General features: G+C 33.0%; 3 protein-coding genes across 6 annotated transcripts in view; all 3 read right to left on the bottom strand.

Annotated features, from left to right (window-relative positions):
• Positions 1-793: 793 nt before the first annotated feature.
• Positions 794-18,832, bottom strand: part of LOC146534784 (uncharacterized) — an 81,095-nt gene continuing 63,056 nt past the window's right edge. For 3 of the 4 annotated variants that reach the window (XM_085193712.1, XM_085193714.1, XM_085193713.1), the window contains exons 4-11: positions 11,282-11,379; positions 9,854-10,064; positions 9,559-9,710; positions 8,395-8,585; positions 7,815-7,925; positions 5,576-5,754; positions 5,156-5,273; positions 794-4,714 (exon numbers count right to left, since the gene is read on the bottom strand). In XM_085193712.1, coding sequence (XP_085049838.1) covers positions 3,513-4,714; positions 5,156-5,273; positions 5,576-5,754; positions 7,815-7,925; positions 8,395-8,585; positions 9,559-9,710; positions 9,854-10,064; positions 11,282-11,379 — 2,262 coding nt within the window. In that variant the 3' untranslated portion in view covers positions 794-3,512. The remainder of the gene's footprint in view (positions 4,715-5,155; positions 5,274-5,575; positions 5,755-7,814; positions 7,926-8,394; positions 8,586-9,558; positions 9,711-9,853; positions 10,065-11,281; positions 11,380-18,832) is intronic. The other variant, XM_085193715.1, reaches the window with a different exon arrangement.
• On the bottom strand, positions 11,387-13,110 carry LOC146534786 (uncharacterized). Its single transcript, XM_085193717.1, has one exon. The coding sequence runs from the start codon at positions 12,732-12,734 to the stop codon at positions 11,595-11,597; it is 1,140 nt and encodes a 379-aa protein (XP_085049843.1). The 5' UTR covers positions 12,735-13,110; the 3' UTR covers positions 11,387-11,594.
• On the bottom strand, positions 17,123-18,257 carry LOC146534785 (uncharacterized). The gene is made up of 2 exons (XM_085193379.1): positions 17,990-18,257; positions 17,123-17,586 (listed from the first exon to the last, which is right to left on the bottom strand). Exon 2 carries the CDS (start codon positions 17,574-17,576, stop codon positions 17,181-17,183), a length of 396 nt encoding a protein of 131 aa, XP_085049505.1. The 5' UTR covers positions 17,577-17,586; positions 17,990-18,257; the 3' UTR covers positions 17,123-17,180.

The raw sequence follows: 18,832 nt of genomic DNA, 5'->3' as shown, positions 1-18,832 counted from the left end.
AATGTTTACAAGTGGTACAAACTCTTCCAAGATGGCCGGGAAGATGCCAATGACGAGCCTCGCTCTGGACGCCCATGCACGTCAACAACTGATGAAAACGTTCAAGCAGTGAAGAAAATTGTTCTGGAAAATCGTCGAATCACTATCAGAGAAGTTGCTGAGGATGTTGGTATATCGCTTGGCTCGTGCCATGAAATTTTGAAGAGAGAGAGAGAGAGAAAATGATTGAAGAGATACAGACTGCATCGCTGGAAGAGCTCAAGGCTATACCGAAAAGTGCTTATGAGAAGTGCTTTGACGATTGGAAAAACCGTTGGCATAAGTGTATTGTATCTGAGGGGGATTACTTTGAAGGGGACAACATAAATATTGATAAATAAATAAATATTTTTTCTTAAAAATACAAAGTCACCTTACTTTTTGAATACACCTCGTATAGTTTATGGAGTTTATGATATTAAAACTAGGGACTAAGTTTTAAACTGGTTTCAATACGGTAATTAATACTATACGAGTATATAAATGTATCAGTAAATGAGTAAAGGAATCATATTTTTTTGCTTTACCAAAGGTTATTTTCAGAGTACAATTTTGTTACTTCCATGAAGCATGCTTGGGCCTGTACTTTAAGTTTGAACAGGTATGTTCGTGTCCCACTGCCCATCATACGTGTCATGAATTACGTTGCACGAATATATATTTGCTCATACAAAATCGCCAATCGTCCATGGGCGTTGTAGATTCATTTAAGCATATAATTATAAAGGTTATGAATAAAAATGAAACAAAATAATTAGCTGCATTGTTTATTTGAAATACGTACATTATAGGGACAACTAGATAAAAAAATCTATACCAGACTATGAAAAACAATTGATATGGTAACAATATGAATATATCAATGTATGAAATATTTTTTACGAGGCAATTCTCATTTTAATTTTTACAAATAACTATAGAAGAGATTAATTTATATCTAAATTATGCTTTATAACGGAAGCTAGCTAAAAGGAATGTCAAAGTTATTATTCTTAATAACATGTGTACATTTTTATATTACCTACATAATTATTTATATTAAAATAAATCTAAATGACCTAACAAACAAGCACTAAACAAATAAAATGTCAACATATTTTAACTTCTATCTGTAAGGAATCTAGCGAGGCACGATACACTTATATCAATTTGGTAGGTAGGTTTAATAATAGATATTTTTTATAACTTTCGTATTTGTAAAATTGTTTTTTGTTTTCAATGTCAATTATACATAATATATAATTGTAGAGGATATTTTGACTGCTTTGTAAATTGAACACCACAGTAATATGATAACAATAACATTAATATGCGGACAGTAGAAAATGAATTTTAACGGTCATAGGTAAAATTTTCGGATTTGTATGGCGGTGATATGAGACTATTTGGTGAATTGAAATATTTTAAATGACATATCAATAATTCGCCTGAACCCGCAAGCGACAAGTGAATTTTATTTTACTCATAATTCTTTAAATTTTGCCTACAATCGTCCAAATTTATCATAATATCAAAGATTTTTATCTAAAACAGGCATAAATACGAGTAACATTGCAATAAATTACAAAGGATTAAACCACCCACGCGTTCTTATTATGTTTATCTTTATTCTAATTTTGGCATATAAACTGTTTTTTTTTTAATCCGTCCATACTTATAAAAATATCGAGATCAAAATTTTTGGAATGGCTGCAATTTCGTTCTTAAACTGTTCAATTTACATAAAATAAATATATATTGTTAAATTACTTAAATAATTCATACATGTTTAAATTATAAATTTAATAGCTATTTCAATTTTATTAATTATCTGTAATCCGTACTTCGATTCGAATTTCGAATTTGAATATTATTAATAATATTTAGTAAAGAACAAACACACTTTCTCAATGATTTATCAATTGGCACTGTTGACAGGAGTAATATTAAATTGATTGTTTACTAATTTTGCGCTATTATTTATTATCGTAAGATGAAGTTGCAATTTCATTAAAGTAAGATATTTCGCCAATATTTTTTTTTCATGTCAGCTGATAAGAGTTACTGCTAGCTGGGCTAGCTAGGCTAGCTATCTTCAGGGACAGAGTACCCTCTTCCCTACCCAACCGGTGTCGCTGTAAAAGCCAATAGGGCTAACAGCATTATCCACATGTTCGAAAAAAAAAAATACTGCTAGCTGATATACCTACTATTAAATGTTTATTAACGTTTGAAATATATAAAATATAAATATATGTGTAATATTTTTAACATTGTAAAGAAATTTATGTAATACGTATATAATTAATGTAAGTATATAAATAATATAATAAAATATGACAATCATAACTAAACATGCATTCTATTAAAAATGAAATTATTAATATGTTATATATTATTATTATATAGTAATAATCATCTGCGAATTCTTTTTTGTTAATATACCCACTAAAGTATTGTCAAAATGTAAAATGACAGGCATTTTATTTACACTTATTTTTGCTTAAAAAATAAAATTTGACTTGACATTGTTCTACACATTTTAGCAATGTATTTATAAGCAATTTACTAATGTGTCTTTAAATATACATTGTGATAATATTCAGATATATAAAGTACTTTATAATTTAAGTGTTTGTTAAAAATCCTCAACAAAAAGAATTTTATACTTATGATTTATGTATTTGCTTCAATATTATAACTTAAAAAAATATAATTATTTTTAAATTTTTGAACAGTTCATTAGTAATAGATTTGTAATGTTTTTTTTTTATCATAAAAAAAATGTAAGGTAGGTTCTAAAAGCTTTTTTAATTTGTTCAACTTGATATTAGCAAATAAAATGTTATTAAGCATGCATGGTCAAAAATGTCACAGTATAAAATTCTTTTTTTTTTCAGCCACCGCACTATAACCACACATATATATGACAATTATATCTATTAATTTAAAACAATATATTTATTTTTAATAAAACAACAATTGTATAACTTAAATAAAAGCCATATTTTTAAGGCATACTATAAAATTGTTAAATTTATATTATTTATAAAATATTGTAATATTAAACATTCAAATACTCGGGAGAAATTGGTTACATTCATCAATATTATTAAAATATTTTTAATTTAAGAGTAAAAAGGACTTAAACGCCATACATAGGTAATTTTTTGATAAAAATTTATTTCATTGTGACATTTTTAATATGTTCACACATACAAGTATAAGAATAATTTATTCTCTTAATAGTTGCATATTAATACATCATTTAATTATTTATTGTGAATGTTGCATTTAATATAAGGTATTAGGATAACACTGACAAAAATTATGTAAGTAGACAAGGAGTACATCCAACACCAAATTACATATGACCATTGAAGAAGAAAAATACGAAATAGCCAAAATCGTTCATGAGAATACAGCTTTGAGCGATTATATTCTTTTAAATTTGAAATATATACATGGATAAATGATCTAAGATAAAGCCTGGATCACATAGGCGTCGACAGTTGGTGTTTCGAGCGGTCGACACCCACGTCCACGGTGACCACTTTCCCATCAACCAGCGCGTCCGCCTCACTGTCCGGGATAATCACGCACACAAACGACCTCCCACTGTTAGCGTCCCGCGGGTATATAGTCATTGGGATGAACCTATCACTAGTTCCGTCCACATACGCCGCCAACCTCGAATATACTTCAGGGAAATGCTTCTTCAACACAACCCCCCGACCTTCTAATTCGTTTATGATATTCCTAAAGCATATCTCTCTGAATTTGTGCGCTGTTGCTGCATTTTTCTCTCCAGCGTTCGTTAGTTTTGATGTTAGTATCAACGTTTCTCGGTCTTCGGGCGTGACTTTACTGTCTCTTCTATTTCGTTTTCGATTTTGTTCCTGAATTGCTTGAGACACTGTTTTACTAAGTCGCAATTTTGCGCATCTCGACACCATTTGTCGCTCCCATTTCACAGCACCTTTTGTCGGCACCTCACTTATAATACAAACTGCAACATATAATATGACTCTGGTTTCTGGGTTGTAAGCTTTGCAAAGCTTCACTACTTCGGTATATAATTCTGCACCCATTTCGTTAGGTTGTAGTGACGTCCACTTCACAAACTCTGGCTCGCTCAAATATTGGTAGCCATGTGTGGTGAATTTTTCGGCTGCTTCTGGACTTGTGAAGAATATTTTTACGACTCCTCTCCCTTGGGCTAAATATCCTTTATGTGCTATTGTACTTATTTGTGTTAATGAGTTGGAGTCTTCTTTAGCAGCGGAAATTATTTGTCGACACAATGTACTTGCACGCGAATGAAGACACACCTTTCTATGTTTTTCCCAATGTGATCGTCTGCATTCTTTGGAGCAGTACATAGTAGTGCAGTTGTGACAAGTTTTGTAGTGTCTTTTAGCATCTGAATGAGTCGCGCGGGAGGAACACTTGGGAAATTTACATTTAACGAGTGCATCGTCAGTGCTATTTTCTGTTTGAAGCGAAGCGAGTGATGTTTTTGAATTATGATGAGTTACATCTGAGCGTAAGGCAGCGGCATCGAGGCTTGTGCGGCGGTCTAAAGACGAACTGGGATGGGCGAAGGGCTCACTCCGTCTTCGAGAATGATCACCCTGCGCCGATCTCGAACGCCTAGACTCCTGCATAGTTGCCGGAACATCAACTGTATCCTTCCCTGCAATACAATCTTATTAGTATTGAGTAATACCAAAGGGATCATAATTGTTAAGACTCAGGACCGTTTAGCAAATAAACAAGAATGTAACTTAAGTCAAGATGCTACACGACAAGACAGCATGCTTGGACATACTTTCTAGTCTATCACAGGGGCATGCAAACTTACAGGGGTGGGGAGAATTTTGAATATATGTATATAATACAATAAGATTTATTGCGAGAAATTGAGGTTAAAGAGGGTTTAATAGGTCAAAAGTGGATATACATTGTGGGAGAACTATTAAGGGGTATATAATACCTGCAGCTTCTTGACATTAGTCCTCGATGTAAATTCCTAAAAACTAGAAATGGTACAAGCGAAAGTTAGGGCAAAAATGTAAGGCGTGTTAGATGAGAATATAAAAAATTGGAACGGTTTTGACTTACATATCGTTCCTACCTGGTCGATCGGGACTGGGGTCGGTGAAGGAGCTGGGGTCGCTAGGCGTACTGATGAAGCGCGATGCAGGTGATATGCTGCTATGGCCACTACTTGCTAACTGCTCGTAGCGCGGGCTCTGAAAGCAATATAGGCAAGAGCTTTGAGCTTTTTGAAAATTTACCTTTATAATACAAGGGACCATCCAGGTTTTGCTAGAATATGAAATCAGTTATCCTTTACAAGCTTCAACTACCAGTAACGACTAGCATTTCAGTTCTCCAAATTTGTGAGAAATTTTAATTTTTATTCAAAGAAAATACATCAGAAAGTATGCAAAATTTTATTTTAAAGACTGAAGAAGAAAGTCTACGACTTACGTACATATTAGTTAGGTATATCTTAGAAATTCATATTAAATAATTTATTAGATATGCATACCTTCCCGCCTAATAAAAAATAAGGGCTAGCAGATTTTCTTGGACTGGGCTGAGGAGTCGGTATCCTCGTTGGTTGCGAGGGGAGGCCTAGAAGCGAATCAAGCACGTCCTCCAACGTGGTAGAACTGGGGGACGGCCTAGTGACACCCAGGTTTAGGGAACGCTGGGAATCTTGAAAGTCTGTAAGTATTAATATTTTAGTTATGGCAAGTCGTCGGTAATTAGTTTACTCTGTTCTCTTTGATAATTCTATTATCTGTTAAGTATTAGAATTACTGATTAATTTGCAAATATATTTGACTGCAATATTATAATTAAAGGACTAACTAAAATTATTTAAATAAAATATGCAAAGAAATTACAAGGGCCACGTTAAATATTTTCAGAAGATATTTAAATTTGGATAATATATTTTTAGTATATATTTAGTAAGCATAAATGTAAAACAAGTGGAACAGGTGCATAAAACAGGACATGGTGACTAAACTAAATCTAATTTCAAATAATAATGTTCACTTACCCCGGTTAGTGTTGTTATTTTCCATAATTTATCGAACACCTTTTAAAATATTAAAAAGACTACTTTCTTCGAATTACTTTAAACTATCATATAAACTAGCAAGAAAAAATTTAACATAATTAAAACGTCACAGAAATAAAAATAAAACAAAAATAAAATAAAACTGAATATATTTAATAATCATTATAAGTAAAATTTAACTTAAAAGGTACATACAATGATATAAAATGTAATGGAGACATACAATATTCACTTCATTCTATAAACAAAAAGGTACCGAGATTCTATAACATTTTATATAGTTATTACTATGAATAAAACTACATTTTAGATACAGAAATATTTAGTTTGTTGGTCATATAGAGAGCTACTGCACTAATATGAGAATAATAATAATAAAGAAAATGGCGTCAGGTTATTAGGGTTATTCTGACCACAGACTGTCAATTTAAAAATAAGTAAAATTAATAAGAATTAGATTTAAAAAAAGCCTTCGAAAGTTAGACTATTTTCGTCGTTGATTAAATATAATCGGGGGCGTATTTTCGGAATTTTTCGGCGGTGCGAATTTTGTACGCGAAACTATAATTTCTAACCTAATCAGAACCTGTATAATTTACTTAGGGACGTGCCGGCCCAAACATAAATTACGAGGTGATTCAAGTAGAAGGAACATAAATTTTTGAGACATCAGTCTGTGTCACTTCTCACCACCACATAATATCATGGTTCTGATAACTGTCACCTTAGTTTATATATTTATTTATATTATATTATATTATATTAAGGCTTTATAATGTGATATATTTAGATTATTTGTGACTAAAAACTAAAGATGACGGTAGAAATTTAAATAGGACAGTAAGTAGGTAACAGGAGATTAGCACCTAAATTAATATATAGCGATATCGTATTTACAAAACTACGTATTATTTTCTAAGACTAAAACTAATCAATACAGATATGCGTTAACAAAATAAACACACAAACAAAAATAATTTATTCTGTACATTGTATGATAAAATACTTGTAACTGGTTCTCAATTCCGATTTTCTTCAAATTATAGTTATGGCAATAAATTCATTAAAATCTTATCTATTGACTATTCCATTATAAAGTGCAAGCATTGCGCAAAGATGTTATGATATGTTCCAAAAGCCGGATACTTTCACAGCGAGAAATAAAATCAATAATAATAAAAAAAAATGAACGTATAACAAACTAAAAGTATAATTCAATCTTTGCTAGCATTACAAAATAATAAAACAATGCACTGGCAACATTTTTGAAAATAACAAAAAAAAAAAACAAATAATATCGCCACTTCAATAAAATGTCAAGCCACAGATAATTAAAGCCGCTACAAGCTAGTGCCTAATTGTAATGCATAAATAAATGCTTGCACAAGACGTGATCGGTGCAACACTAGTTACGCATATGGTCCTGAGTCTTACACTATAAAGCTTTATAACACAAACGTCAAACGAAATCCTTCAGCTTCAGCGACTTTACGATTCCATTTCACTACAAACACAAAGTGAAGTGACACTGCAGGTTTGGATATCAGGGTATAAATGCATTATCAAAACGTTATCAGGTACTAACTGTTACTTTTTAATCGCGGCAATTTTAAGTAATACATCGGTGTTTTAGCTAGGGGAATGTTGGCGCGTTCGTGTATCGAAACCTGCAATGTGTGGGGTGGTCACGCTCGCTCACCGGGCGCCGCGCGGTGGTCGAGGCGGAGGGAGGACGGTGGTCGCGGGTGGGGCGGTGGTAGCGCTTCCGACACCACTAGCGGTGTCTGCGGCGACTCTAGCGGTTTCGTGCCTGCAATTGAAATTTGTTTCGAACTAAATTCCCATTCATTTATTCATTCATTTATTCTATAGCTGCCTTTTACTATAGGTATATTAGTACGATAGAAGTTACTCGTTTAGAAAAGGAAGTTTGCGAAACATTTTTTTTATGAATGGCAACAAGTTGCCACATTGAAAATATGAACTGAAAGAGCTCACTATAATGAATGAATATATTCAAAGAGTTTATGTTTACTTATTTAGGCAAACAAAATTATAATATCAACAGAGTATATATGTGACAGGTTGGTGGTTTGATTCCCAGTCGAAGAAATGAAATATTTAATATTTTCATTTCTTCGCTCTCGTGTCGAGCCACTCACAGCATGCAATATCTCCAGAATTCGGCGGAAACTTAACATTACGTTCTCTTCCCCTACGTTGCTATTTCGCGAAAGCTGAAAAAAATATATTTGACTTAAAATTGTAATTAATCTTACCAACAAATGAACTTTCGACCCAATACAGTTTCTGACTGGATCTCGGCGAGGGCTGCCTGTCGATGTCCCCATTAGCCGGCTCGAGCCCCGACACGTAGTGCACTATCGCCGATGTGACCTCTTTGATCGAAGACTGAATTTCCTCTGCCGCTTTTGCTGATGCAGATTGCTGAAGTAGGGATGAGGCTAGCCTAAAAGATAATTAGAAAGCAATTATAAAAACTGCAGAAATATAGATAAGATATGTTATGGAAAATGAGGACTTTTAAATAATATAGTAGCTATGGTTGAAATGTCCTGCACTTATGATAGTTTCGCATTTACGAAGATTTTAAAATAAATTTCATTCGAAGCATTGATTATGATTTCAATTAGTTTTGATACTTTCTTATAACGTCACGTACCTAAATCCTATAATAGTCTACCATCAATTACACTAAGTATCTATATTTGTGGAGAGAAAATACAGAGGAGAGTAAATTCACTGTACCTACTGTAGACATGTACATGTAGATCAAAAGAACATACATTCATTATATTTCATTATATAATTTCATTATATTACCATGAATGAACGTTCTAGATGTTTTCACCTCATTTAAAAAAAAAAACTCATTTAACTAAATATTATTTTGGTTTCTACTAATAAACATCTACTTTACCTATTCAAAAGGACTCTACGTAATTAAGAGGTCGGAGAGGTTTCTTTAGATCAGGTAGTAAATTCGCTAACTCTGTTATTCTTTAAAGTAAAGATATGAACACGTTATGGGGTCAAGTCACGCTAGGTGAGTATAAGACGTGGTTTACAAAATGTGTCACATATGCAATTGTCCTAATTTTTTTATGTAAAAGGAGTGAAATATACTCATACAGACAATTTAATTTTTTAAGTATTTATTAGTAAGATATGGATAATGTTACTATTCCTTAAATTTTTCCTCAAATTATTGGTCTTCTCCAATATCGTCGTATTTTTAATACGTTTAACATTATGGACGACATAAAATTGTTCATCGTTGTTGATTTAAAACAATACGCAACATGAAAAGCATGAAATAATACTGAACAATAAAAAATATCAATAAAAATAATCCAACAATAGATATGATTGAGAGTAAGAGGGAAAAACAAAGTATTTTTTTTATTTATATAAGTACTTACCTCTCGTGCGGCGTCCGCGGTGTTGTATTCAATCTCTCTTGACTCCTCCAACCTAGATATGGCTGTCTTGCACTAAAAGAGGACCGAGTTGAGGGCGAGCACAAAGGACTTGTGCCGCGAATGCTACTCCGAGTTGAGGAACACGGTGAAGTCTGAAATAAATACAGCTTGTTAAATTTCATATCAATTTTAACTTAAATAACAAGATAAAAATATCTCCAAATTTAAAAATAGCTTTTAATATATAACAGAAAAAAGCTTAAAAAAGTTTTCAAAAGACAAGGAAGACACTAACCTGGTTCGAGTTAAGGCGGCTAGTGGACCATCTGCCAAAGCTAGTGGTGTGCGGGGACAGCTGAGGCGGGGGCGGCTGCGCATTCGCGCCGAGACTGCCAAGCGAAGTGGTCTTAGAATTGAGGCCGCTCCAGCGTGCCGCAGACGCTGATGCATCAGACAGCCGCTTGCGGAGGAGGAACCCTTCCCGAGGAGTTGGGGCATTTTTGTACCTGCAATAACAAATATGGCAACTTAAGTATTTTAACTTTAAATTGCAGAATGTTGTTATATGAAAAAAAATAAAAATAGTTTTTTAAGATCTATCTGTAATTATGATTTATGTACTGATGGAGCTCAAAGATACGAATTATTCGATTTAAAAGATTACATTAAAATCCATAAAATAATTAATATGAATCGAATTTATTTGTTTATTTAAAAAAAATATTTTGCTAAAATTCTAGAACAAAAATGTCTATGATATAAAATGCAAGGTGCAGGTCGCACAATAGAGACACAAGAGAGCGCGTTATCTCGATATCGCTATAGAACTATGTTCCGTTGAACATCGATAGACTGATATTAAAAATGGCTGGGTAAAATTCTTTTGTTGATAACTACCTACATATATTTTTATGGCAAAATTTATTTTGTTTTTTAGGATATTGTAATGTACATAAGATCGAGATTTAGGTATGTTTTATTATTTATTTTAATGACAAACCATATATGTTACGATTATATTTGGAATTATTTAATAGCTTATAAAGAACGAAGTACAATAGAAGACAATAGCTCTACAATGAACATATAATTCAAATTGTAGTAACAATTATTAAATCGATATAAAAATATATCGATCAAGCAACTAAGGAGAGCGACGGCTATATAAAACATAGCTTCCTAAGCATTGATAATAGTTTTGTTTTTCCTATAATATACTAGCTAGGCTAGTGTCATCTTACTAACATTAGGAATAATGTCCGCATGAGATATAATTAAGGCGTCATTAATTTTAATAAACAACACTAGTTTAGTCATAGCCGTGTGAAGTTGTTTGTTGAATTGGAATAATTATGAATAACGTCATACCAGAATACTTCACTCACAATTTAGGCGAAAAACAACTCTTTTTATACATTTATGTGACTCTATTTACATTTTCATCATGAGATTGTACATTTTAATTCACGTCCGTGGGTCGACCTAGAATTTTTTTGCTTCACACTGTATCCCGCACATGCACTGTGCACCGTATGGTAGGCAGAGGGAACCTGGGGACTTGGTGTTAAGATACACCGTTCCCATTAAGACATTTCCATTCCCAACTTTCCACCGAATTTTGGAGGCGTGTTGAGTGGCGGAATTCAACGCCGACCTATCAATTTAAAACAGTTATATTAAAAACTAAACTACTAGGTATATATGAAAATTAAAATATTCATACCATTCCGGAACATTGAGTTTTTGCAGTGACCTCTGGACCCGCAATTCGTGCTCCGAGAGCACGCGGTCGGAATTCTTTTGCAACTCGTTTTCTGGAGGCTGAAACAATTTTTTCATTTTACTTCTTATATAACATATTTTAGTATGCTCGGTAAAAGTAGAAAAACTCTACTTACTATTATTACTATAGGCCCACATATTTTACGGTAGAGAAATAAAAGACATTCAAATAAATACGTAATTTATTTATAAGAAAACATTTTTGCTTAATATACATATAAATATAAAATATCACTACTTCACATTTACATTAACTAAACATTTACCACATCTTCTTCGCCAGGAGCTAAGCGATAGAATGCTTTATACACGGACGCATCGATTTGCACAATATTGGTTTTGAAGAATTCTTCATTTTCAATATTAAAATTTTCTATAGAAGAAGAGTCTCGTAAAGAACTTTTAATTTTAAGAGTTTGTTCTAATTTTCTTACAGCAAATTTGGCATAGGCAATATCATCATCGATATCAGATATATCAGATATATGGTCATTGTTGTAGTAATGTGAGTCACTGATGAAATTTTCAGTGTCTGAAAATTCTTGGCTTTTGAACACACTTTCACTAAATCCGCACATGTTAACTATTTCTGTCCACGATATGAAGTTATCAGAGTCAACATTAAAGTTATTATTGTTATTAGATAAATTTTGGTCGTCTGTCTCAATTAAATCTGATACCCCATAGATAGTTTCATACCAAGATTCAAAGTCATCTGCGTCAGAATCTAAGACATTCGAAGTTGAATTTAGAAAATGTGGCCGCTTTTTTAATGTGGATGTAAGGGGACCAATATGATGGTCATTCCTGGAATATTTACGATGATTTTCAAATTCACTGTAATCCGGAAGATCAAGGTCGTTAATATCTTCTACAAAATCGTTTGTTTCCGTATGATAATTGCTCGCTTCTTCTAATGGTGGAGGCGGGATGCTCTCATATAATTTTTTAAAAAATTCACGGACCCGATCATTATCAATTGTATTTTTTTCTAATATGTTTTCCTTTTCTGTATTCTCTACTGTTAATGAAACACTTTCACATTCATTAAGTGATGAGCTTTTTTTACAACTGCGAGTTCTGTTAGATGCTTGTGAAGAATTTCTTCTCTGAGAATCTTCGAATTTTCTTAAAGGTATTTTCGTTTTCCATTCGCGGTGTTTATTCTTAAAGCCATTGACGGTTATTGAAATTTCTTCTTCAGATTCACTCCGTGGTATTTCAGGGTGTTTTGCATAATATACATCTCTTGAGAGTGGTTTCAAATAAATGTGTTCGGGCTTAACTTCCTCGAACGGCTCCATCTCTTGCGTAATCCAAATAGAATCCAGACAATGCCAGAATCCATTTCTTTGAAGTATCTCTTCTGTTGTTAATAACACAATTGAAACCATTGTAGTTTAGGTGTTGTTGATGAGTCTTCCAAGAACCGACTAAATAGATATTAGCTTTACTCAGATAAATCATTAGAAATGCAAATATTTAACTAATAAGAATGTGTTTTCCAAAAAAAATATTTGTATATTAGTAATTGATTGTTTGTGAAACTTTTATTTGTATTTTGGTTTAATGCATATTAATAATTAGATTCATTAATTATAAGGCAATAACGTAATTTTACAGTTCATTGAATCGAAAAATTAACTTTTAGAGTCAAATCAACTATATAATTTCATGTCCCGTTAATATCTTATGGTAAATTAGAGTAATTTCTTTGTAAATTACTTTTCCGATGGCGTGAGGGAGGAGACCTTGAATTTTATGGAATTGGACTCACCCTGACGTCAGATGAGGCGAGAAGCGCACAAGGTCCAAGTAATCCTACGCTTTCCCAGCAAGTCATGTTCACTTAAAACTTTTAACACTCGTGTCCTTTACAAGCTATATTCATATTCAAATAAGTGTACTATCACATTTTGATCACAAGTAACTTCGTAACGCGTTACGTAAGTACGAAGGACAAAGATCCGATATCTAATTAATTTTGAAAAACAAATAAAGCATCTACACAAAGCTGAGTCGCGGAGAGGAAGTAAAGCAAGCTGCAATATCGAAGCGGAAAGCGTTTTCCAATCAAATCAGCATAACGTTGCTTATTGAACGTCAAAATCCAATTACGAGGCTGAATCGGAGCGCCCTTGGGGCTTCGGTGCTAATGGTCGCTCTGCGGCCGGCAGCTGGGGCTCCTGGCTGTGGCATGCGGGGCTCGGTCGCAGTCGCGAGCTATGCGGCGCTCCTCATCTTGCAGGAGTAGGGGGACAGGTGGCCGCGGCGATGCCTCCCGCCAGACTGAGCCACGATTCGTGTCCTTGGGCCTCGCGCATGCGTTCACACACCCCCTTACTACCAATTCCTAGTGTCTTCGCGTAGAAACGTCTCATTGCAATGATGGATACATCCTTTCTGTTGAACTTTTCAGTTGAAAATACTAACTAGGATTGCTCGTCTGTACGTTGTCTTTTTCATTTGCGGTCGTATTTTTTCCTCTGAGGCACAAAACAATAGGAATCCCACGAGTCTTTGAAATCGCTTTATAGTTTCTGTTCTCGTATCCTCAAAGGATATCTGAAGGTAAACTTATGGAAGTTGACATTTCAAAAGTAGTTCAGTCGAGCCTTTATTGAGTTTGAGGGCGTGGCATCGCGTGTCGTGCTCGGCCTCGAATATCCTTAACTTTATGAAATAGGATGTCACGAGTAATTGGAGTTGTTTTTGTTTTAACGACGTAGACATTTTCCAGCTTCAGGTTATGTCATTTTTTTTTGTAAAATGACATATGATATGTTAAAAAAGTAAAAGACGCTATATATGTCGGTTCAATGCATAATTTATTTATCATATTATTTGATTAACTAAAAGTAATGACACCAATTCTTCACAGTATTTACAAAATTATATAGTGTTAATATCAGCCTACTAAATTCCGCCTGCTTAATTCATTCAAAAGCTACGAGTATATTTTAACCCTTTATCCTTATTTCGTATATTTCAAATATTTTAAAAGTATCTGTTAAAAAAAGATGCTTAGAATTTTTTAAACAATATCAATTAAAATATTTACCTTTAAATGGACAGTAAAAAAATTTCCATATACCTTTTTTTTAAGCACACACAAATAAATACATTTTTATTAGGTATTTCAACATCAATTACAGACTTTCAAATGAAAAATCTAAAAAATATAAAAACAAAACTTGTCTTACAACGCTCACAGTTGATTTTCACAAATGAAAACCGTAAAGGCGTTGATTTGAAACCTACGTAGGTAGGTACCAGTTCGCGATTGCGCCAGAACTAATTACCCTTCTCTCGTGAAGCGTTCCTCCTAATTATATTTAACAACGCTTGCTAGAGGCACCGGGCAAAGTAATTAGTACGTTGCGTCTAACATCATTGCACTGATAAAACTACAAGGCGAATTGTTTTGAAATAATACTGTTAATATAAGACTATACTTCTTAGTACCACGTTTTTTAAGAAATTGATCAAATAGATATACAAAAGTATTATAATACGTTTCTATTTCTAAATTAAAAGGTTAGATTTAAAGATATTTCTTTTAAGTTTGTTTTTTCATAGCTCTGCACCGTATTATGCACGTTATTTTGAATAAATATTTTCGTAATTGACTGAGGTAAGACGAACGCACAGCCGTAATCGCTCATGGCAGAAACGTGAAATTTGGACGGATGTTTACTTTCGTAATCTGGACATCCACTAAGAAGGGATTTTGAAAAATTTTAACCCTAAAGGGGTGAAATAGGGGTTGAAAGTTTGTATGGAAAAATCTTTAAATCAGCACCCATTTTTATAAAATTGTAAATTCAGACTCTTAAAAATATTTAATTGAACACGTGTTTCACAGTTTTTTAGAATTTACCCCCTAATAAGGGTGCCAATAAGGGGTTGAAAATTTGTATGGAAAAATCTTTAAATCGCCACCGATTTTTATAAAATTTAAAATTTAGACTCTTAAAAATATTCCATTGAACACATCGTGGTTTATTAGAATTCACCTCTAGATACGCAAGCGAAGCTGCGCGCGTCTAAATCTAAATAAAATGATCTTGAAATATAATTATACAATTTATAAAGAAGATGAAAACGTTAGTTATATTAATAATCATATGATATGGTAAATGATATAAAATTAATTGCGTTTAAATACAGCAATTTTAATAATACTTATGTTTCCTCGTGTAACCCAACACAATAGAGTTAAATGATTTATTACTTGAATATAAAGATGGAATTTTTTATCTACTTAAGCCCGTATCTCTAATCGGAGATTGATCTTGAGAAGCATCTCAAGATCAATCTCAGACTTGAGAGTTGACTTATGTAATAGGGGCGAGGCATTTTGCTTAAAGAATATTATCACTGTACTAATATAACATTTTGTTTAGATACTATTATGTAACAATAACACAAGTTTACAATAGTTTCTACTCAATAAGTTTGTAAGCTACGTTTGTTTTAATTAGATTCAAAAGAAATGTTTTCCTATGGTTTCTCGTAGCAATTAATAAACGTCTCGGAGAAACCTTTCTAAGAAGTACTTTATTTAATTGAGCAAACTGAATGAAATAACTGTTGTATATATATTTTTTGCATTAAAAACATTTCACTGCAAAATTGCAGCCATTTTGATGAAAAATACTGGCATCCTTCCAATGCTTACTGAAACCAGCCAGCCACTTGCTGAAGTTACGTACATTTCATAATTTGTAGAGTGTAAAAATTTTGCACGTTTTCGTTAAATTCGTTACCTAGTTTATACGAAAATTTCCTATATTTACTACATAAATGCTAACTCACTTCTATTACTTGAAATATACACAAAAAATCTAATACGACACCATCTTGAGATAAATGATCTCATGACAAAATAATCCTATTAATAATCCTATATGTAAAAAAAAATCAAATCAGCTTCACTCTGTATCCCGCACACAGCAGGGAAGGCAGAGGGAACCTAGTGTTAAGACACTCCGTTCCCCACTTTCTGCCGAATTCTGGAGACCAGAGCAAAGAAATAGAAATATAAACGCAAATAAATATTTCACTTCCTCGAGTGGGGATCGAACCCACACCCGTCACGTTGCAGTCACACCCTCGTTCCGCTGCGCCACGAGGGCCCCATGTCCGTAATCCTATGTGTAGGTTCCGATTTTACCTTATACGACACAGAACTCTAAAAAAAAAATACAAAAAAAAAACTTTTAACCCTATTTTTACAACTTGCACGTAAAAATCACACACATAAACAACATAAACCTAACAGTTCTTTAACCCTTATCGCACGCGATGCAACGGAAGGTCGCTATGGAATTCATTATAATGGTGGAGTGCTATACACGACCCCTCGAGTTGTGGCCACTTGTGTTTGCCCTTTTTGACGTTTATGGCATGCGCTCGACGAGTTAACCCTTAATCAAACAAACTTTATTTTTCGAGTAATTTGAAATCTGGTCACGGCTTTTAGGTAAGTGGGTGCCGTAGATTTCGAAAAACAACTCCTTTTTTTTATAAAAAGGGGGGAAATGGGGGTTTTGCAGTGGGAAATTATTTCCCAGTATCCGGTATTTCAAAGCAAAATATAATCAAGTGGGAAATTATTTCCCATTATCCGGAATAGCTCTCAACTTTTGATATATTTTTACTACAAGTTCTATACATGTAAGTTGCTCCTACTTTACTTGTTTCTTTTTTGTCTTATATAATAAAATTGAAAAAAATACTGTAATATGAGTGAATAAAGTTATAAAATGAAACAACAACGTTAGGAATGATATATAGTTTTAATATAAACTGAAACTTAATTACTAAGAAAAATAATATTATTGAGGTGGAACAGTGTGAAAGGTTTTGAAGCAATTTTTAGCACACAAAGCTACTCCAAGCGGAACACAGTCTGTTGTTGGCGAGTTTGTGATATGAGATGTTTCTCCTAAGGCTGTCAGTAAGGCATCTGTTGAAATCTGTTGGGCCTGTATAGTAGGCGTTTCTTGTTTATCTTCATTCGATTCGAAGCCGAAGATATATTCAAGACGTTGTTCAATTAGGTTATCGTCAAGCTGATTGAGGTAAGTATCGGATGGAGAATGAATGCTATTGACATAGCATGAGTCATCTTCAGAATCTGAGGCTGATAAATCAGACAAGTTGTCTAAATTTTGCACCACCTCCTCCAATTTTTTCTTTGGTAGAACTTTTTGTAACTTTTTAGCGTCCATATTTAAATAGCTAAAACAAATAAAAGGAAGTCTAAACTAACTTGGTAGTCTGAGCAGTACAAATAGTTCTAAAATATAATAGTTATAAAAATCAAGTGAGAAATCACACAAACGCAGTCATAACTCTCGACAAAGCTCCATATATGGGTTACTCGCTGACAATTTTGTGTAAGTTAGATAAAATTATAAGTAACAATACCTGTTTAGGTACTTATATAGTGCAACAGACAAATTATTTATTGTATATATAGAAATTGGTATTTTTCAAATGCAGGAACAAACAATGGGAAATAATTTCCCACATAATAAAACCTAAGAAAATACAACAAATATCAATGCTGCGAGCCCAAAAACCGTAAGAAACATTCAGAAAACAAGTCTAGTTTACAATATTATTGTGTTTATGCACTTACCAGATTTTTTTCTTCAAAAACTTTTAAATCTTCCGTTTGAACCGGTTTTTTTCACAAAATATTTCAAACTGTGTTTTTGACATTGACATACAATGACAGTTTGCGCCTTAAGACAAAATGTTGCAAATAAATAAAATTAAAAAATTCTGTACGATTATTTTTCCCTAAGGTTGGTACTGATTAGAGTTGCCAAAGACGAAATAAAACAAAAAAATTACAGTAGTGGCATGTGGGAAATAATTTCCCAATATTTGATTAAGGGTTAAGACAAATTGATCTAATTGTATAGTGGCTTAGTAAGATAAATGTTCTAATAGTAAATATTTATTCGTAATATTTAGTTGATTATTAAACGTGACAAGGGCAATAAAGTTTTTTGGATGTTTTATCAGATATTTTATTTTTAATTGCTTTTAAATATTCGAATTGAAAATAAATCTTATGTTTTTGTATATATGGCACATCGCGGGTTTTGTAATCATTTCTTTTCTGAATTCAACTTTGGCAATTCATTGTGTTTATTGAAATTCGAACTGGATGGGCATCCAGCATCTCTTGTACAGCAAAAATATAAGTCGTTATATAAGAAAGTGCATTAAGGTAAAAAAGAAAAGAAGAGTGTAGAGAATGAAATGAAACTTCGTTCTTGAAAAATATAAGGATATGCTCCTACTTATTTATAGTATAAGATTTTAAAACATGCTCTATAAAGGAAAAGAAATAATTTATATTTTAATTTCCTCGCCCTTGCAACGAGTTCTGGCACTCAACATGCAATGTCTCCAGAATTCGGCAGAAAGTGGGGAACGGAAGTGTCCTAATGAGGGCGGAGTGTCTTAACAC

The sequence above is a fragment of the Heliconius melpomene genome, chromosome 11 (assembly GCF_056956725.1).
Source record: "Heliconius melpomene rosina isolate 202511_hmr_F chromosome 11, ASM5695672v1, whole genome shotgun sequence".
NCBI lineage: Eukaryota > Metazoa > Arthropoda > Insecta > Lepidoptera > Nymphalidae > Heliconius > Heliconius melpomene.
The sequence above is the reverse complement of the archived record's forward strand: the minus strand, read 5'-3'. Positions and strand labels throughout refer to the sequence as shown.